The sequence below is a fragment of the Melopsittacus undulatus genome, chromosome 3 (genome assembly GCF_012275295.1).
Source record: "Melopsittacus undulatus isolate bMelUnd1 chromosome 3, bMelUnd1.mat.Z, whole genome shotgun sequence".
Taxonomy (NCBI): domain Eukaryota; kingdom Metazoa; phylum Chordata; class Aves; order Psittaciformes; family Psittaculidae; genus Melopsittacus; species Melopsittacus undulatus.
The window spans coordinates 14,950,324-14,972,200 of NC_047529.1; the positions used below are offsets into that span (position 1 = coordinate 14,950,324).

Here is a 21,877-nt window from a genome sequence, read left to right on the forward strand (position 1 = left end):
AATGCACAAAGCAGCTTTTAAAAATAACTTTCTAATCAACAGTCCCTATCTTTAAAATGTGCTAAAAATGAAACTGTCTCCTCCATAGAACATGTTGTGCACCTACATCTGTTTTATTTCCAAGGAAAGCATTATCTGCAATTAGTAACCTGTATGGATAATTTTCAGATTACGTAGACTTTCAAAATTCTAGATGTGGAAGACCTCAATTTTGAGCACCTTGTTTTTACGTTTAGATGGAATAATGGACAGAGAGCCTGCAACTAACCTTTTTTATGCAGATTTCAATTTGCTTCTAAGTTTTGAAAAGCCAAAAAATACCCCCCCCCCCACCTCTGCTCTTCATGTGTAAAAGACGCTGTAAGTCCTGAGAGGAGAGGTAGCACTGCTCTGCTGTCGGCCACCAGTGACCTTCAACGGCTGTAGTTTGACTTTCTTACCATTTCAGCAAACATTAAATATTGTAAATTAAAATTACTCCAACACAACATAAATAGGTTTATGTTGCTTGCTAATTTCAACAATTTCTTACAAGTTAATACAAAAATGTGCTGGGTTTGTTTACCATCATGAAGCTAAACTATGTGAGCAGAGATCAGGGAACACTTTTGTGTTATCAAGTCTTCCTCCAAGGTTCAAACTTGCATGTTTGTTTGAATGACCACTGATGGCTGATGAAAGAAAGAACTGATCCAAGGAGTCATAGATGTAAACCTGTTAGGCTTTTTTTTTCTGCTCAGTGGTAGCAGCAAATCTCAAATGCTGGCAGCTGATTCATCATTACAATGAATTCTAGACTTTGGTCAGTGTTTTAGGACAGTCACCCTTTCCTGGTGGCTTGTTCCTTACCTTTGTACCTCCTTGTTCTTCCACATGGAGGCAGACTGAGCTTTTGGCACACGTTCAATGGAATTCACCAGTTCTTCCATGAGAAGTCTGAAAAGACATCCATCCTAACTAAATTAGTATTTCAGCCTTTCACACAGGAGAGAACTTTGTCCCAGATGTTTCCAAAATACTACAAAAATTGTAACACTATTAGGCAGTTTTAAAGAGGGGTTCTTCCCAGAGGCATCCTACCCCTGTTTCTTCACTGACTGTTTCAAACTCAAGCTAGTTAATTTCTATCTGCTGGTTGCAACAGGAGTGGATCTGGCCCACTGGATTATGGATTATTTGGAAAGTGGAAAGACAAGAGGAACTCCCAAATCTCTCTTCTGCTGTGCAAGATGATTTCTTTGTTACTGACTGCTTGTCATATGGAATGAGACAAAATATACAAAGAAAACTCATTAGCCGATGCTTGTTTATCACTTAGAGAAGTCGAGAACATTGTCAGAGTGAACTCTCCTCATCTAAAAATGCACAATACAGCATTCAAGACAGAAAAACGTCAGGCGTTAAAAATTGTAACTGCAGATTTCACTGCCCAAAACTGAACAGCATTTGTAATTGCATGAATGTTTCTTCTTGAAGGCAGAGTCAGATATAACTGCAGAAGAATGGCACCTGGAATTACTTGGGGTGGGGAGAACCACACCATTATATTCTCCAACAAGACTATGCTTGTTGCCTTGTTATATCCCAGAGGTCTACTGCTAGTTCATACTTACACAATTCCTTTCACCTACAAGGGCCTTCAGTTTCTGTTTGCTTTTACACAATGGGAGAATTACTCTGCCATGGAAAGTTTGCATAGGACCTTTAACAGACAAAGATTCCTGCCCTGAAGTGCTAACAGAGAGGTCCAGTTACCATGGCCTAATCTGGTCTCTAATTATTTGTCCTGGGTTCAGCAGCAGCCGTCATTTTTCTCCTTCCTAGTAGTTGGTGCATGGCTGTGGTTTTGACTTTCAGCCTGGGAACAGCGCTGATAACACCAATGTTTTTAGTTGATGCTAAGTAATGCTTACTCTGACCAAGGACTTTCTAAGTCTCATGCTCTGCCAGGGAGGAGGGGAAGCCGGGACGAAGCAGAGACAGGACACCTGACCCATACTAGCCAAAGAAGTGTTCCATACCACAGCACGTCATAGCCAGTATATAAACTGGGCACAGCTACCCAGAAGGGTTAGATCACTGCTCAGGTCGGGCTGGGTATCAGTCGGCGGGTGGTGAGCAGTTGTATTCTCTTCCCGTGTTATTTCCCTTATAATTATTATTGGTGGTAGCAGCAGTGGTTTGTGTTATACCTTGGTTACTGGACTGTTCTTATCTCAACCCATGGGAGTTACATTCTTTTGATTCTCTTTCCCATCCCTTCGGGAGCTGGGAGAGGAAGGAGAGGGGGAGTGAGAGAACAGGTGCATGGTTCTGGGTTGTCGGCTTAGCTTAAACCACAACATTATTGAACGTGGTAGCAGCTCTGCATGACAGATGCACACAGCACAACTCCAGTGAGACTTCACCGAGGGCCAAACCTGCAGCCTTTGGTATTGAACTATCCAGTCAACAGACAATCTGTAAAAAAAGACTATACGATTTGATGACCAAGTATTAAGTTTTTGACTGCATTGTCAGGCCTTATATTTTCTACTTCAGTCTCGTATTTCTGCTGTTTTTCTCTCTTTGGAGTTCCTCTTTAGAGTTCAGAGCTTATGTATCTCAACTGTCATTTGAGATGCAGCCAGTTTAAACTCCCTTCCGTGGTGTGAGGGAAAGTGTGATAATATAAATTTCAAACACTGAAAAACAACAAGGCAATAATCAAAGTCATTTACTGTTGAAAAGACTGGTGATTCCTCTTTTGTTTAAGGGAGCAGAGAGGAGCAGGAGAGATCTTTGATTCATGTTTTTTGAAGGTTTGAAGTTGGCTTTCTGGTAATTGCTGCCCAAGGAGTCTCAGTCCACTCAAGATCTACCATCCAACATCTACTGCCTACACAAAACAGCTGCTGTAAATGTTGGAAGACAGATGGTTCCAGAGGTTGGAAAACATTGAGTTAACACATTTGCAGCACTAAGGACTTGGCTGGTGTTCAGCTACTGCCTAAGAGCCTCTTTGGAACATTATACACCACTCCTCTACCCATATTGTCCTTTACACCTTTTGCTTAGCAGTGATGACAGAGGAGTAAGAGAATATTAAGGGGCTTTTTACCTGCCAATTTGAACAGTGGGCTCAGTGGCATAAACTGTTCCAGTGAATCCTGTGTATTCTGTGATATAGGGCAATGCCATCATGCAGTGATAGTTTGAGATCAAGATTACATCTACTGTGGAGAGGTCAAGCAGCTCAGTCTGAAAACAGAGGAAAGAGATAAGCAATATGTAACCCTTTCATGCAGCTTAAGCAAAGGCAGAAAAACTCCCTCTTCTTTTTTCCTTTAAACTTTATATTGCACAAATATAATCAGTTTATAATCAGTTTAGAAAAACAGGGAGGGGCACGTGCCAGCTGTGGCAAAGAAATAACATTTCCTTAAAATTCACAATATTTATTTAAAAAGCTCCCTAAAATTATTCCCTTTTAAAATTTAAAATGGAAACCATGTCCTGGGTTTGTCTGTCTTTCATGTAATGAAATGGCTGCTGTTAAAAAAGACTCTTTTACCAAAGAACTGCTGTGTACACTTCCTTAAGGAGCTTCCTTAGGAACACTGGGTAGACACCAAAATTTCCACAGTTAGTTATTTAGCACGGTATCTTGTATTTTTTTTATGTGGCACATAGTAGTGTACCCCAAGAGAGTGAGAGAGATGAATGTAGACTGCATTTATCCTTATGTTTAAAATAAGTCTCATATTTTCCCAAACTAAATGCTTGTCATCTTTATCATTAATGTTTTCTACAACACAAGATTAAGATCATTCATAGGATGCAACAAAACATGGGTGGGTTCAACTTGTTTTGATGTGACAGCTTAGGCAGTAGTTCAGAGAAGTAAAGATTTCAAACATTGGTAGAAGAATTTTAATTAGAAATATTTACTGGCAATGCTATAACACAAATGGTGTCAAGTCAGAAATTTACAAGATATATGACCTCTAACTCAGTTATTATAGAGCAGCTAATGCAATTCAACACTCATCAAGCACATATTATCTGATTACAAGGCTTGGTCCAGCAATTTGAATGAAAAAGGCAAGAAAGTAGGTCACTCAGCTATTCAGAGGGCTGACATGGTGCTCTGGTGACAAGCTGCTTAACTCATAGCTAAGCGTTCATGATTTCAATCCATGCTCACAGCTAATATTGGAGGCATGATCTCCAAGCTGAGTGCAGTAGGTGAAACACCATCCCCAGATTTGTGACAAGGCACCCTTTTATCTTACTAAGCTTGTCAGGCAGAAATACTCTCTATGTGGTATCAGTCTGCTGATGCCTGCTCCTACCAAGGTGGCTCTTCATGCCTTGCTTTTCAGTTGCATCCAGACCATAACCAAATGGCCCAGCAGTGTGTGCTCCCAGCCCAGAAAGCCAACCATGTCTTGGGCTGCATCACCAGCAGCATGACCAGCAGGCTGAGGGAGGGGATTCTGCCTCTCTACTCTGCTCTCATGAGAGCCCCTTGCACTCCTGGTCTTACATCCAGCACAGGGGCCACCAGCATAAGAAGGATGTGAAGCTGTTGGAGCAAGTCCAGAGAAAGCCACAAAGATGTGCTGAGGACTGGAGCACCTCTGCTCTGGAGACAGGCTGAGAGAGCTGGGTTAGTTCAGCCTGTCTCCTTCTCTAAGGGAGACCTTAGAGAAGCTTCCAGTGTCTAAAGTGGCTGACAAAAAAAAGCTAGAGATGAACTTTTTGAAGGGCCTGTAGGGACAGGACAAGGGGGATTGGCTTTAAACTGAACAGAGGGGAGATTTCTATGAATCTGGGGAAGAAGTTCTTCCCTGTGAGGGTGCTGAGGCCCTGGCACAGGCTGCCCAGAGAAGCTGTGGCTGCCCCATCCCTGGCAGTGTTCAAGGCCAGGTTGGACGGGGCTTGAAGCAACCTGGGGTCTAGTGGAAGGTGTCCCTGCCTGTGGCAGGGGGATGGAACTGGATGAGCTTTAAGGTTTCTTCCAATTAAAACCTTTCTATGATTCTACGAAGTGGGGAGTCACTCAGCCCTTAGCAAGCTACCAGAAGGATACAGACTACCATTTTACAAGCTTAAGCATCTCACATCTCAGCATGCTAGAAGCACTTACTAAGAGGATGAAAAGGTTGTCAAAACCAAAGCAAAGTAAAATCTTCCCTGGGACTTGTGGCAATCTCACTAAAAGTGCCCATGAAGAGAAGAGGATTAAAACATTTCTTGAACGTGAAGTCAGAGAGACCAGGGGGTTGCCAAGCAAAGACAGGGTTGCACCCTGCACTCTGACATGTGGAAGTGTACTCTGCTGCTGAGACAGCCTCTTATCACCTTGTGGCTTCTGGATTACATTCAAAACTTGGCTTTCTTTGGCAGTGGTGTTCCTGGAAGTGATACTGTGATTCTCAAACTAACTGCCTTTGCATACAAGTTTCTTCAAAAGAAGTGGCACTGAAGGAGACAAAAAGACAAAGGCTCTTTCACACAAGCTCCTTCTTAGACTGTTCTGCCAAACACCAGCAACATTTTTACTCCGCTGATGCATTCCGCTGGCCATGACATCTGAACCCTCCCCCAGACAGGGAGACTATGAAGCTAGAGATGAGAGCTGTGTACAACTAGCAGATCTGTTTCTAGGGCTTGTGAAGAAGACCCAGCATCTCCTCCAGCTACACCTGTGGGTATTTTCCAGCCCAACAACGTAACAACAAAGCCTAGCTGAAGCACCTTAAACCCCAGATTATCATGACTGTATACAGCCAAAGGAAATCCAGAACATAAACTCTTTCCCAAGATCTGGGCTATAATTTCTAGGTATAAAGATGCTTCCTACACTCCTCCCTTGCACAGGACAGTAATCAGAATCCTCACAAGAACCTCAAATCATCAAGTTTTTGTTGCGGTTTTTTTTTGTGTTAGAAGAACCAAGACGACTTCTTGCTTAGAAGAACCAAGACAACAAGAATCAGAAGCAGCAAGAGGTGAGTTGAAAGGAATGAAAAGGCAGAAATGCTATTACCAGCACCCCAGCAAAGCTGACAACAACCCTCCAGGAGTGTTTTGTACTTCCTGTCAACAAGGTCAGGCAGAAAGGACAAAAAAAAAATCACTGCCCAAAAGCAATTGCCTCTGTCTTTGAAAGACAGAGAAAACATCCCAACATGAAATGAAAGAACTGATGTTATCACAGTCAGAACACAGCTGAGGAAAGAGGACACTATTCCCAGACTACTCCCCATCATTTACCCTCACCACTCTTTGCTCAGCTTTTTACTTCTCCAGCTCCCCTGTATACACCTTTAATTGATCAGTCAGGTAATCACAATTAATTTAACATTTTCAATAGTCTTTCTTTCCTTCTTTTGTTTTTTTCTTTTTAACCCAGATACTCTTGGAAAAAAAACCCAGCCTGGGAAGGAGCCACTTGCAGTTATGTCAGTGGATATGAAGGTAAAGCCCTTCTCTCAAAGAGGCAGTGATGAAAAGCTGAGAAGGCAGCAAAACTTTTTAACCTCAATTTGCTGCCAGCAGAACAGGACATCTGAGTGCAGTGTAGCAGAATCAAACAGTGGCTTAACCACACAGTTGGCTCCCCAGGGGAGCTCCACTAGGCAGGTCATGCATCTGTGGTTAGAGACAAGTAGTTTTCCTTGTCTTCATTCACTGCTCTTATCTAGATCAGCACATGTATCCTGTCATACTCAAGTCCAGCTCAGTCATATTGTCTCTGGAAGGCCCATAAAAAGAGACAGTGAAGTCTTATTCTTCTGTGAGATATCGATCTGCTCAAGTAGACCTTCCAGTTTGCCCCAAACCATTGTTGAAAAGGCCTGTTTCCACCCTTTTTCCAGCGTCATAGATACTAGAGGCACCTTAACAACACAGAGGGTTTAGTAGCATTGTTTACAGAGTGCTGATAAATTTAATAATTCAGCAAGTTTCTCCCACATGATACAATGGAATCAGATTTTTCAGCATGACTTCGAACAAACTCACCTCTGGTAAACAGAACTCTGGCACAGAGTCTATGAACACATGGCCAGAGCACTCCTTTAGTTCCTGTAAGAAAAGCACATCAACAGAAAAGACACAAAATTACAATGCAATGTTACACCAGTGCAGCAGATTTTGCTCTTTCAAAACCTCTTCTTTATCCCAGGTAATTTCCAGCCCAGTCCTACATAATATTCATCCCCTTTTCTAGATAAAACTTGCTGTAAGCAGACTTCAAGGGATCAGATTCTCATCTGAAGCAACAGAGACAGTACCCTGGTAGGTAAGAAAAGATACTGTGGCTCTTTCCAGCTCATTTTGCCGTGGCCACGGAGGAAGTGCTGTCCTGCGAAGCTGCATTTTCTCTGCTCTTCCAATTGCAGATGTATTGGCTGTGAAATGTGTAACAATGCAAACCAACTTTGTCAACCAGAAGGAAAGTACGAACTGAAAAGTGGGTCATGAAGACCACTCTTCTCAGAACTGCTGCTCTTGTAAAGGTGTGCACAGCACCTTTACACTGCTCTGCCTGTCTTACAAGTTTGGAATTTAGTTCTGGTTCCCAATAACATCAAACCTTTTCTGTTTTATTAGGAGCACAATACAATTTTTAGCCCCTGTGTCGGACCATTTGATGAAACATCTTCCATGGATCTAAGCTCCAAGTGGCACTTTTTGTTAGACTTATCTCTACTGGATCTTTAGTCCTCTATTTTCTTCATTCTTTTTCAAGGCTGACATCAGAAATCTTTGTCACATGAAAAGTCACATTCTTCAGGATAATGTACGGAACAAAAACATTCCCAACTTTAGTCCTAACACACCTCACAGGCTACCTATCACCTGCTCTGCTTTCTCTTGTGGATGCTTCTCTTGCTTGCCCCAAAGCGAGTAGTCTCAGCCAGCTTCAGACTGACAGAATTAAAGATTGAATACAATTCTTAATAATTACAGTGCACCTGCCAACTAATAACGAATGAGCAATTACATCTAGTGGCAGAAGTCTCCTAACCTCATCTCAAGGGTGTTCAAAATGATTAAAACTAGATCGCAGCAAATTTCAATGCCTCTCCAGGACTTAAGTTTTATAACTGTCATCCAGAGAGTGCTGTAACAGGAATGGCCACCCGACATGATAAAACACCCCCCTTTGACTCCTTCTCTTGCCTTTTTCCAGCATGGGTCAAAGAATTTACCATTCCAAGCAGTTACAATGGTCAAGGTGAAGGTAAGAGATGCTGCCTTTAAATTTTTAACACGATTTGCACTGATGCTGAGCAAATTTGAAGATTTCTCCTGAGCACACACTGCCGCAGCACCACAGAAATGTAAATACATCACTTATAGAAATATACTAACAGCCTACCATTTCCTGGACAGAAGGGAGCCCAAAGCTCTGAGACCAAGGCTAGGGTTCAGGAGAAACAAATTCCAGGGAACTCAAGCTGAGCAATTCCATTCCTTCTCTGAGCCTCTGTAGCTGTGTGACTGCCAGTTAGCATGTGCTCTGAATAGAGCTGTTACTATTTTACTAACAGAAATACTGCCTGTACAGTTTCTTTTGTCTCCAATTAGAAGAAAAAATCAGGTCTTTAATCTATGATCTTCTCCTTGTCTGTAAAAATCAGATCAATCCATTTTGTCCACCACAAAGTCCCCTACAAAAGCAACTATTATTACTGTTTTTCTTTAATGTCCACATAGTCAGAGAACCGTCTATTAAAACTGTATTTTTTCTACTGATACCTATTGCTGCACACATTTGAAATGTATCTGCCTATTTTACCAACATCTGACATATTTTTGTGTTCATTGTTCCCCTGTGGCAGATCAAGCTGGACACTGCAGTGCCTAGTTTTGGTTGAAGCCCCAGCTAAATTCTGCCTACAAAACTAATGTAATGAAAAGAGGGGAAAAGGAAAAAAATCTGTGTCTCTCATGTAGCTGGGTAAGTCCTGTGTCTTAGAATTAGGGGGCTGGAAATAATACCCTCCCTGCTATATCCAGCAGCAGAACACATGTTGATTTCAGAGGCCAAAGACATGCTTTTCCTCTGTGAGAGACCTCCCATGAGGGGAAAACCATTCACTTTCTCACAGTTCTCCTGCCTAAAAGAGGGTATGATACCAACCTCATTTATAAGCATGCTATGAAGCTTTAGTGTCAGAAAAGTGAGACTGTTGAATAAAAGGCACTCTAAGAAGGCAAAGCACTATTATTTATGGAGCTCCATGAAATAAGAAAATATTCATACTGATGATTTCTGAATTTTAAGAGGATTTTTTATAAAGCTAGGCTACCTCTGAAGACTGAAAGCCTCCATGTTGCTATTAGCATTTTGTTTCAAAATGTTCTGCTATACAAGGACGTCGTGGCTGATAAAGGTACACATAGAAACCTTTGCGATGAGTCAGCATGGAAGTATTATTCATGCAGTGCAAGCTCCTAACCTGTCAGGGAGCTTTTTGCATGCAAGAAAATTCTAACCATCACTATAGTACCTTGTCCAGAAACGTGCTTCCATCTTTCAAAACCCAACCAGGAAGTTTGGACAACCTGGGGCTGCAGAAAGAGAGAAAAAGCGTTATTGCAATATTAATTATACCATTATCAGTCGCTAAGCATAGACCTTCTATTTGGTGTTATACTGGAAAAGAACACCATTTCTGTCTCAGGGAATTAACAATCTCAATAAAACAGACAGACAGTTTCACTGTGTTTAAATGTTCACTAAAATGACTTTTACAAATCATGACACTTACAAGTAAAAAGAATAAAAAGAGGATGCATGCAGGGAGTTTGATTTTGGTAATTTACAGTGAGAGTTTCAAAAAGGCTCAGCACTGCTTACACTGCCCTGTGGTGAAACTAGGTGCAGAAACAGAAGTTAGAGCAGCAACAAACCCTATGCCTGAAACAATATAAAAACACCTTAAAAATGCTCTGGGATAAATATTCCCATTAGCAAAGGCAGGGAAAGACCAAAGCTCTGGACTAAGTCATTTAGAGACGCAAAGATTGTGATTTTATATCCACATAAACCATGGCTTCATGCTGAAGTCTCACCCCAAATACCCACATCAACAGCTGTACAGTGCATTTACCTGTGTTGGAAAGACAAAAGGGGAAGGATATTTTGCTGTCAACTGCATGTTTTAAGCTGGCAGGTCTGGTACCAGCCAGCAATGGCAGGGCCCCTTTTTTTAATTGTTTTAAGTATTAATAAAGAAACTTCAAGGTGGATGTTGCAATTCTGAGTTTACAGTAGTAATTGCTACAGCATTTCTTGCTACCATAACTGAGAGACTTATTCACACCTCACATTGATGTCTGATTTTTGTATGAGCCTATAACTTAGCTCTAAACCCACTGTGTTGAAGTATATCTACAGAAATAAAAAAAAAAGAAAAAGCTGAGGACACAAAGGAATTGAAGCCACCTGGAACCAAGATCTGTGAGAACCTCAGATTTGGAGACTCGAGATCTCACCTGCAATGAAATCTGCAAGCGTTGTGCACAAGCTCTACAGACAGGCATGCTTATATTCTATCAGGGCTTTCAAATTCGAGAACTTGAAAATAGGAAGTCATACTAGGGCTCAGAGGAATGCTGTGTTCAGACTAACATCAATATAAAAGAACAAATCCTAACTGGCACTCCAGAAAGTCTCAAGGAAGGAAAAGGGGGAAACCTAAGACTCAATGAGTGAAGACAGAAGGTAACAGGTGAGAGCAGAAGGATATGTCATTGAGAAGCTGTACCAGAGAAGTGTAACCCCCTTTTGAGGATAAGGAGTAAGTCTGAAGAAGTGTGATTATAGGAAAGATGAGGTGGCTAAATGTACTCCCCACTGCCACATTCAACAGCACAACTTAAGAGCAGCATTTTGGAGACTGAGTAGAATTGGTGTAGTGAGACTAAAAGAGTTATGGAAAAAAATGGGGAAAAAGTAAAAATAAACCATTCTGAAGTGCAATAACTTTGACAGACAAGGGAAAAGACAGAAGCCTTTGCGGGAAAAGACACCTAGAGGTCTCTAGTCCAATGTCTCAAAGCCAGCAATGGATCAGGTCAGCCACAGCTTTGCCCAGCTGTGTCTTGGAAATCCCTGGAGCATGAGATTCTAGAACCTCTCTGGGAATGGGTGAAATTGCCACCTGAGCCTCTCAAGACACTCTATGTGGCCATTAGCCCATTATATTGAATGCCACTGTAGAGTCTGGCTCTGTTGCCTTTGTAACTTTCAGGCAGCTGTAGGTGACTGTTAGCTCCCCACCTCACCTCCTCTCTGCCAGACGGAACAAGCCCAGCTCCCTCAGCCTCTCCACATAGTCATGGGCTCCAGACCATGACCATCTTGAAGCCCCCCTGAACTCCTTCTTCAGTGTCTTAGTGTCCCTCTTTGACTGGAAATCCAAACCTGGATCCATTTGTGGTTTCACCAGCATGCGGCAGAACAGAGTAAGCTCTCCCTGATATGCTTGCCCTGCTCCCCCTAATTTAGCCTAGCATCATTTTGCTTTATTCATGATGAAAGAGTACTATTGACTAAAAACCTAAATCTGGCATCCACAGGAGAGTATACAGTCCTGTCAGGAGAGGTAAAATTAGCAGATAAGTCTTGTGTGTGTATGAAAGTGGAATAAGCAACACAGGACAGAAAGGACTCTTTACCTTGGAGCCAAGAAGTAACACAGTTCCTGCTGACATAGTTTTGACATTGTAATAGAGTGATTGATTAATACAAAATAGCTAGAACTGTCCCATAAATAATGTGAGCAAGTGTGTCATGGCTAGACAGGAAAGGTTAAGAGCTTCCCACATGTTCATTTTACGGTTTTGCATTTGACTTTGGTACAGGGGAGAAAATTCCAGTTGACAAACCTCCTTTAAAGTATGTGATGAGGCATAAAGTGTTTGGCAACTGCAGGTACTTTGCACATGCTCCATGGGCTAGTGAGAACAAGGACTACCATTTCCAGGATAAGGTGGAATCTAAATACCTTTTGACAGGCTTTTTTCTGAAGAGCAAAGAACTCTAAAAAATGTCCAGTCCCTTTAATGACACAAACACTACAGAACTTTCCTCTCACAGATTAAAGCAGAGTCTCTCAAAATGTTTGCACAAGGAGGGCCCCATGCCAGGTACAACACAGGATTTAGCTGCATAGCGAAGATCCTCTGTAATACCATACCTTTAAGCTCCACAGAGGTAAAAACCAGGGTGCTTTGCAGACCACATACTGAGACTTGCAGAACCCAAGTGGTTCATGAATCATACTCTGGAGACCTCTGGTTTAAAGACACCAGAGAGAACCATAGCTATTGCACATGGGTCTATTTCATCACATCTGGTACTGGGAGGACACACAGCTGGTAATAAACTCAGGTCTGCCAAATCTTTGTTCAAATTCTTGTGACGCTACGTGCCTCATGCTCAGGCAGTCAGTCCTTCTTGTAGTCTCTCACCTGGAAACTGATGAAAATATCAGCTCTTTGTCATCCTGCTGTTTTGGCAATACACATTTTGAATTCCAGGGGTATTTTAGACATCACGGTAACAGTTCAACTATGAACAAGTCTTCATCTGGACTTTTTAGCGACAGCCACATTCCTCCTCAAGTTTCTAACTCATTTCCACAACTGCCTGCAGGACATCTGCTTTGTAGAGTACTGAAGAGATCAATTACTTGCCCAAGTCCATATGCTTAGGACAATCCTTGCTGTAAGGGGTGTTCAATCACCTTACTGGCAAGATTGATTGGATTTAAATCCAACTGTTTGCTTCAGATTCCAGTGGGCCATCAGGGGTCACATCTGACATCCTTTCTTATTGAGTTTGAGTCATTTCAGTGCAGACATTCTGGAGGTACTTGGGGAATTTCAGGTTGTGACCTGTAATTTGGCTGTTCATTCCCAGGGTCTGCTATTAGCAGACAAAGCTGGCATATCCTGGGGGAGCGCTGATGCCTGCAGTTCTAAAGAACCTCTAAAGCCTTTGTTCAATCACCTAAATTTGCTACTTGTTCCTCTCTGATTTTTTTTTCTTTGTGAGAGATGGGAGTTATCGGAGAAAACTCCAGGAACAAACTCGCCAACAAAGTTTAAGTTGACAAGCAGGTATTCCTTATTGTGGTGCCAGGAGACACAGGGCATAGCTTCACCTAGCATGTGTCCCTGTATTGCTACACAAGCAGTCCTTATATAGTCACTGGACATACATGCATGTTCATGAGGCTATGTATGAATTACATCATTTTCCAGAAAGTTTCCCCACATGCGTACAGAACTGTGGTGGTGGTCTCTGAGGGTTGTTTACTTCTTCCAACAATCTTCATCACTTCTGGCAGCCTTTGAAGCACGAGGTAGATGTTTATACCAACTTAATTGGCTAACACTATAGACATGGCAATCATCCTGTCCTTCTTATCAGTTAGCTTAGCTGCAGTCCATCCTGGACATCTGTTAGTCCCAGATACTCCCCGTCCCCACGTCCTGTTTTTCTATCCTGTTTTTCTTACACTTATTTTGTACTAAGGTCATAAGTACCTAAAACTACGCCAACTACAACGGTTTATCTTATACAAGAATTCTCAGCATGTTCTCTAGCTGCACTCTACTTTTTTTTTTTAATCTGTGAATCATGCACCCCAGTTATTTTCCATTGCTCCTGTTACAAAGCCACCAAACTTAACGTTATTTAAAACTGATTATACTTATTTACAAAGGTTTATATTTCATTTTATGATTTTGTACCTCCTTGACTCAGGAGAAAGCAAATGCAAGGCAATTCTCCATTTGCCAAATTTTCTGGATCCCTTAAAAATCAACTGCTGCCCCTAAACACTGTAGTTAGCAATTGCGGAATGGGACAAAAAATGACTACCACACTGATCTGTCTTAAGGCATCTGCTGCCTACTCTACAGCAGATCTTGAACTCCATGTTCTTGTGGAACAATGCATACATTGTCTATTCTTTTCCTGTCAAAAAATAACAAATCATAGGAAGTGCTGGACAAACTGATTTAACCTCATTAGGTCTCTTAGGAAACTCCCTTTCTCAGTCATATTCACCCTTTCTCAATCCAGCCTCCCTGAACCCAGAACATTCCTCACTTGTTTGCTTGTTGATCAAAATTACTAACTGGCTTTCGTGAAAACTCCTGTTGCTTCCCACCGTCAAGAGTTTACTCACTTCCACCTTTCCAACCACTCATTTTAGTACTTTATTTCATTTATGCAAGACATAAATCACCCTAGCTGAATAACCAAATTCACTTAAAAACCAGGGAAAAGATTACTTTCTATTTTGGGCATAGAAAGGAACGCCTTGACCTAAGGATTCTCTTCTAGATCCTACTTTTGTTTCATTGCTGTTCCATTCTCATGCTCAGCTGCACGGATCTTTTGTTTATTTAATTTTTAAAAGGGAACAATTATGCCATCAAGTCAACTAACAAGACTGTTAAGTGCTATTCTTCTTTGCATTAGTCTGTGCTCTGAAGAAAAGCCTGAGAAGATGGTGGTTAAACAGTACTTGCTGGGCTCCACTCACTTCATCTCAGTTATCCATTTATCTCATCTTGCATGAAGAAGCCAGAAAGATGACAGATATGTGACCTCACTTGTGCTGAGCAGTTGCAGCAATACTTTACTGAAGCTTAGAATAAATTATCTAGAAAAACCAATCAATAAATCCATAAAACGTCTTCCGTCTACTGAGCCAAAGGACGTTATTTTGATAAAGAGAATTTTTAAGTGAACAAAGTCTATTTATGATATCGGATGATGCTGTTCATTTGTACCCATCCCCTCCCTCCTTCCAATACACCATTTCATGCAGAGCACTCCAACTGCAACCCAAGAAGACACAGACAAAGTGTGTACAGGCCGCAGAACATACCTCTGAACCAGTGGCAGTGGAAGGAAATTGAGGGTAGACGTCATATCCAGTCCACAGTCCAACATGATGGTGGTGGATTTGAACTTGAGTACATTGCATGGTAAGGTTGGGTGTCCTGACAGGCAGTACTGCAAGAATACGATCAGGATGTTACTCATGACCTTTACTAACAGTTACCTCCTCTCCCACCAAAAATTGCCTTTTTTCCCCTTATTTTTCAACATGCAGTTTCATACACACCAGAACAAAACCTGATTTCCTATAAATCTGTGTCTCACACAGATGTGTGTTCACTGAAGTTATGGGGTGGATTTTCTTCAGACAAGGGTTGAGAGGATGGCATAGCTCCTTTTCCAGTTTAGGACACATGAGGAATCTTTTTTTTTTCCCTAACAATCACCTATTCTCACAAAAATCCCAAAACATAAGTTTCTTCAAAACTTGGTCCTACTGGCAAAACCTGGCTGACCTTGGCTAGCAAATTCGAAAACTGCTTGGGGTGGAAAGAGAGGGAGAGAATCCCTGCAGAAACAAGTTTTATTTCCTTAAGAAACCTGACTAAACAACCAAACAAGGCACAGCAGGGGCTGTGGCTGCTTGGCACAGATCAGCAGGGGAAGCTGTAGTGTGCACCGAAGCAGCTCTGGGGCATGCTCTCACCTGCTTTTTGTCTTGCTAAACGCAAACAGGAAACATGAGGGAATGGACAACCATACCTGAATGGAAGGGTTTGTGTACTGAGAAATCCCAACTGCTTTGCAAGCTTAATGAGCCAGTGAGCAGGTTATGTACCAGGGCACTTCAGCATCATTGAGATGCAGTCAACCTCTTGCATGGAGTGCGGCAAACACTTAACAAGGCACAGGAGCAGCTGAAGCTTTGAATAAGAAGCAAAGCGAATAAAAATGCCACCTTTAAAATTCGGGGTTTGAAACGTAAATGCCTGAATAGAGCGTGGACGCCTCGAGGTGAGTGTTTCTCTTCTTTGAGAAGGATTAATTCCTTCCGGGACTGCAAGTAAAAGAGATTTTGCATCTGGAAGGAAAGTTTTTGCATCTCTGAAGTCTGGGCATCTGGCAGCTCAGGTGGTCAAACTTTAGCTTTTAAATTAAAATTTTGATCAGTTAAGATGAAAAATCTCAAGTAGTTGGCCATGAACTGCATTAAACCCAGACTCAGTCATTTTTTAAGTCATTTATAGTTATGCTTGCTCTCTATACTTCATTCGATGAAGGGGAAAGAAGGCAGATTAATAATTTCACTTCCTACCTCTGCTCACGATATGTTAATGCAGGACTGCAAGTGTTTGGATTAGCAACTCCCAAGGAGTCTATAAAATACATTCCTCAGAAACATGTTTTAAATTATATTTAAATATTAAAAAGCTACTAAGGCCTCAATATTAAATTAAGAAGATCACAAAGACTTTTGTTTTAAATTCACAAAGCCTTGGTTATTAGACATTAGATTTTGCCTGCTGTAAGCAAAGTTCAAAACAACTGTGAAAAGCCAGGCTGGTGAAAAGGGGAGTACACAGGTAAGGAATTCAGTTGGTTTATTTGTAAATGTAAAATACACATGTGAAATTAAGTCCTTCCCAGACCAGACCTTTGACAGTTGATGCTATAAATCCAAGCAAGTAGAAAGAAACAAAGGAAAAAAAATATCTAAACTATTTTTGTAGCTTTTGAAGCATTTGTAATTATAAAAGGCAATGAAATATCACCACTTTTATCAGCAAAACACTTTCTTGCTTTTATTAAAATCATGAAGAGGATCATGACCCTGACATCTCCGAGCTAACTGGAAAATCTTTCTTTTTTCTTCTTTAAAAGCATCTAAAATAATCTATGTCTATGGCTGTCGTGCTGTAGTAAATGGATTCCAGGGAGGCAATGGGTTCTTTCTACCAGATTCAAGTGAAGGGACTAAAAAGAACTAAAAATGCAGTTCATATCTTATAGAGCTATTTGCACAGGTGACATTTCTGGGCTTGTACCTCTATTAGAATTTTAGACTAGTAACCTGAGAATCTGAGTGTTTGTACAATATACATCTCTATATGCACTATAAACATTATATTTTTTACCCGGTTCATATTTGCTACTGTTTAAAACAGATCCAGGGATTCCAGCCACTGATACTCCTGACTGGACTAAAATGCACATCCTTTCTGCTCTAAGATTTGTTTCCTTCTATCTTTATTCCGTTATGGCTAAAGGCTGGCGCAGTGAACACACGAGGTGCCTAACTAAAAAGTATCAATAGAAAAAAAGTCACAAAACATTCAGAAAGTACCAACATTCCCAGCTCAGCTCACAACCTTCTTGGCAGCCTTTGTAAACTGGATGGAAGTTTGACAGAGCCGGGCACAGGGATCAGAATGAGGGCTTACTCCAGCTGCTGAGGCCCTCACAGCAGGTTCTCAGCTCAGAGTGTCTCTGATGATCTCATGGATGGCAATGTGACAGAAAAGATGATGTCTCACACTAGCAGCTCCAAAACATTTTGCAGGTTAAAGCCAGTGCTTCGAATTCTAACAAATACTGTGGTGCATTCTTCCAGTGTTAGCATCACATGCTACCTTAAAATCTAATGCAAAAATAGCAACTAGATTTGCCTGGACCAAAGCACATTTGAATGTGTGGGAGTCTGACATTTTCACTGGACTCTGAAGCAGGTCTGGAGTCTGTCACCTCTCCCTTGCTCTTCCAAATTCCACCCAAATAGATGGAAAAAATAAAGAGGATGAAATAGCACTCAACTCCTCCCACCACAACCTGGAAATACAGGCACATCTCCAGATAAATGTAAGATCAAGAATCTGTATGATCTCCAGTCTCCAAATTTATACACAGGTCTAAAAACATCACAATACAGACTTCAGGCAGCTTCTATTCCCCTCCTCCCCAACCTCTTTCCTCTCTCTACCCCTGTGCAAGACTCTAGATTTTAAAAGAGCCCTGCATTTCCACTATGGTCTTCATTTAAATGTTTCTCAGTTTGCTTTCCCCACCCCACATTATCTCAGGCTCTACAACCATGTCCGGAAGTGCTTAGCTTTGCAGATTGTCCCACTGGTAGCATCCATGCACAGAGGCTTAATTGCATATATAAGATTACACAATCAGGTTGGATGGGGCTTTGAGTAACCTGGTCTAATGGAAGGTGTTCCTGCCTGTTTGCAGGGTGTTGGAACTAGATGAGCTTTAAGGTCCATTCCAATCCAAATCATTCTATGATCAAGCTCTTCAGCCACCTGCCTACTGAATTTATTTTGCATGGTTACACTGGAGATAGTGATTTACTGGAAGCCTCAAAACAAACCCAGAATCCAAGTTAACTGCTATGAAGCTTCCTCAAGACAAGCTGCTCAGTCTCAAAACTCAGACACAATCATATATTTAACAACAGTGTAACTTCAGGTTATACAACTCAAATGTTATGCTCAGGTATCTTGAAACCTGCTTTGGTTTTCACCTCCAAAGAACTGTAGTACATTAGGTGTAACAGAAATTCTTAATCATAGAATGGTTTGAGTTGGAAGGGACCTTAAAGTTCATTTAGAACCAGCCCCCCGCCACGGGCAGGGACACCTTCCACTAGACCAGGTCACTCCAAGCCCCATCTAACCTGGCCCTGAACACTGCCAGAGATGGGGCAGCCACAGCTCCTTAGAAAAAAAGCAGCAGAAATAAGCTTCCAGAAAGTCAGGTAGCAGCTGAATCAAAGGTCTCTGAAGAACTTAAGGAGTTGAAAAGGGAGATTTGGAGAGAAAACCAATAATATGGGTAATGTATTTTCTGTCAACTTTCCCTTTACATGATTGTTATATCAGAAACCAAAGTACTTGTCAGAAGCATAGTGCACACTTGACAAAGTTATTCCAGGCTGGTTTTCTCATTAGTAACTAGTTGTATTAACATCATACTGCTGATGGAAACAACTTCATTATGAACCACAGGTATTTATTAATTTTCTTAGAGCAACCCAGTAAAGTCACATATGCAGTGGGCTAGCTCCTGCTCTGTTCCATGGCAAGGCTTGTGCTGTGTAAAGGGCAGAGAAACTTGTCCTCTTCCTTGTGACTCGCACAAACATTTATCATAAAAGCACAGAATCAATTAGTTTGGAAGAGACCTCCAAAATCATCAAGTACAGCCATTACCCCAGGACTGTCAGGTCCACCACGAACTCATGTCACTGACGGCATCATCTACATGGTTTCTGAGCACTTGAAAGGATGGTGACTCCACCACTTCCCTGGGAAACTTGTTCCAATACCTTTACTACCCTTTCCGTGAAGAAATTATTCCTAATATTCAATCTAAACCTCCCCTGGCGCAGCCTGAACCTCTCGTCCTATCACTTGTGCCTTGGGAGCAGACCGACCCCATCTTGCTACAACCTCCTGTCAGGCAGTTGTAGAGATCAGTAAGGTCCCCCTGAACCTTCTCCAGACTGAACATCCCCAGCTCCCTCAGCCGCCTCTCATAAGACTTGTGCGCATCCAGCCCAAACCCCCCGAGCCCGGGCAGCCTCTACACCACCGGCACAAGGCAGGAGGAGCTCCGCTGCGGCCTGTGCCCCTGCCCTCACCCACGCCCGCCGGCTCTCGGTGGGCCTGCCCCAGCGGCAACTCGCGTGCCGCGGTGCTGAGGGGAGCGGAGCGCTGGGGCTGGGCCCGCCCCCACGGGCCCCTCCAGGCCACCCCCCACAGAGCTTTCGCTTCCTCTCCCACCCGCCGGGGCTGACGCTGTCGCAGCCCATGGACAACCCGGGGAGCCCCGCCGCAGGGGGCAGGCCGAGCCCCAAACAACACCCCCCTCCCTATGCACTCACCAGCTTCATGCTGCCCCCGGCTCTATTTACCGGGACAATCCTGCCCCCCCCCTTCCCTTCCTGCCCGGGCCCCACCGAATCATGGGACTTGCAGTCCCGCTGCCCCCCCCGCCCAGGATGAAGTCATTCCCGAGGCATGCCGGGAGTTGTAGTCCGCCGCTCGCTGAGCCCCGCGCTCCGTCGGCGCGCCGCGACCCCTAGGCGTGCTGGGAGTTGTAGTCCGCGCGCGGCGGGTCTCCCCGTCACCCTGGGGAGGCGGGAACTACAAGTCCCATGGTCTCACATCGGCAGCAGGTGGGAGCTCGGATGTTGATATCAACATGGCGCTTGTCAGACAGACAAAGACAGTCAGTCTGGTGTGATTGAGCCAAAAAAACCCAAACAAACCCGAGGGAGCGGGCGAGGCGCTGGGAGCGGCAGGAGCCGGGCCGCACGGGGAGGGGTCCCTGGTCCTCAGGGGGCTGGGGAGGGGGGTGAGGTGGCCGAGGGATTTCCTCCCCCCCTATTGTCCTCGCCCCTCAGCGCTCCCGTTCACCTCCCCTCACGCTGGGGCAGGCAGGGGGGCCCCCCACTCCTGCCGTTACATGGTGAGGTGGAGACGCCGCCAGCACCCAGAGGTGAGTGTTGCTGGAAGGGGGGAGCGGCGGTGTGAGGGGAGGGGAGGGGACGGGCGGGTGGGTGGGCTGGAGGAAGGAGGGGAGGGGGGGGGCGTGCAGGGGGTCCCCCCTCAGCCGGCGCCGCGGCCGCCTGTGGGGAGTCGCGCCGAGGCGGAGAGCGGCTTTCCTCGTAACGTGGGATGTGCGTGAGGGGGGCAGCCTGGGCGGGGGGCGGCGGGGGGCGGGCAGGGGCAGCCCAGCAGCCGCTGCGCCGGCTGAGTTGGAGCCGCGGCTCTGAGGGGCTCCGCTTCTCGGCGGCCCCGGAGCAGGGGAGGAGGACGGTGTCCCCGGGAGGCTGCCGCGGGGTCTGCGGGAGGGCAGGGCCACCTCCGGGCTTTACAGGAGAGCCCTCCATGGTTCTTCCTGCCGTTTATTTATCTGTTCTTGTTTCTTCCATCCTTCCCCGGTGAGGGGGGGCACGCACTCCTGGTGGCGGAGTCCCCTCAGCCTGGGTGGGTGCCTTTTTGTATTTCTGTGGTGTTTCGGTTTTGTTCGACCCTGAGTTTGGGGCTGGGCTGCTGCGAAGCCCAGCGCGGCTGCAGAGGGCGGCGGGGCCCCGCTATCTGTCTCCGGGACCTGGGAGCTGCCCTGGCCCGGCCCGGGAGAGGCCGAGGGAGGCTTCGACCCTGCTGGGCTAGAGACCGGTTCGCCGTACTGGTCGCGCCCGGCATCGAGACCCCTCACCGGGGCTCTGCCATGCCGGGGGCCTGTGGGGCTGTCAGAGGTGTGCGAGGGTTCCGGGGGCTCCTTTCTAGGGGAGCCCAAGTGCTTTGTGCCTGTGGGTGTGAGGGAAACCGGGGCCGGCTCTTTCCAAACCCTCTGGCTCGCAGGGCTGGGGCGCGACGAAGAGGGCGAGATCTGTTGCAGCTCCCGGGGCTTTGAGAGAGGGTTTTTTGGGAGGGCAAAGGCGTGAACCCGAAGGTTGGAGAGTTTAAAATAAGAACGGGTGGGGAAGGAGGAGGACCCGGAGGGCAGTCATTCCTAAATTGTGCGGGGAGAGCTTGGGTGGGGTGTCATAGGCTTGTTTATTTTGTACTTGTTGGGAAGAGATGGGGAGGGGGTTAAATGTATTTGTAGCCGCGCCTGGGATATTTTTTCGGAAGAGCAGTGTGTCTGACCGCTGGACCGGCTGGAGGAAGCGGCAGGGAATGCCGCTGGACTGTTCTGCTCTGAGTCGGGGTTAAAACAAAAAAGGGGCAAGTGGTTTTAGGTGCAGAATACACATGCGAGGGAGAGCGAGCCGAGTTCTTCAACCTCTGTTTGGTCTGGTGGGTTTCTTTTTTAGTTGAGCTTAGTTTAGTCTCTTGGTATGTTTGCAGAGCACTTATTCGGGGAGCATTTTTGTCTTTGTGATAGGTCTGAAAAAGCCTTACTCGTGTGTATGCTGTTTTTTTCCCGATTCCTTCGCGTTAGGGACAAAAAAAAAAGCTTTTTTAGGGGGGTGGGGAGAGAAGAAGGAAGAGGAAA

The 21,877-nt window shown here is 44.3% G+C and overlaps 2 protein-coding genes across 4 annotated transcripts in view; one reads left to right on the forward strand and one right to left on the reverse strand.

The window, feature by feature from the left end:
• Window positions 1-19,801, reverse strand: part of INTS9 (integrator complex subunit 9) — an 81,242-nt gene extending 61,441 nt beyond the window's left edge. Inside the window, exons 1-6 of the mRNA XM_005146393.3 lie at window positions 19,755-19,801; window positions 14,913-15,040; window positions 9,510-9,570; window positions 7,012-7,074; window positions 3,101-3,240; window positions 850-936 (exon numbers count right to left, since the gene is read on the reverse strand). Coding sequence (XP_005146450.1) covers window positions 850-936; window positions 3,101-3,240; window positions 7,012-7,074; window positions 9,510-9,570; window positions 14,913-15,040; window positions 19,755-19,763 — 488 coding nt within the window. The 5' untranslated portion in view covers window positions 19,764-19,801. The remainder of the gene's footprint in view (window positions 1-849; window positions 937-3,100; window positions 3,241-7,011; window positions 7,075-9,509; window positions 9,571-14,912; window positions 15,041-19,754) is intronic.
• A 482-nt stretch (window positions 19,802-20,283) lies between these two features.
• The window catches only part of HMBOX1 (homeobox containing 1), a 109,280-nt gene continuing 107,686 nt past the window's right edge, over window positions 20,284-21,877 (forward strand). For all 3 annotated transcript variants that reach the window (XM_031046603.2, XM_031046604.2, XM_031046605.2), the window contains exon 1: window positions 20,284-20,371. The gene's annotated coding sequence lies outside the window, so the exon portion shown is untranslated. The remainder of the gene's footprint in view (window positions 20,372-21,877) is intronic.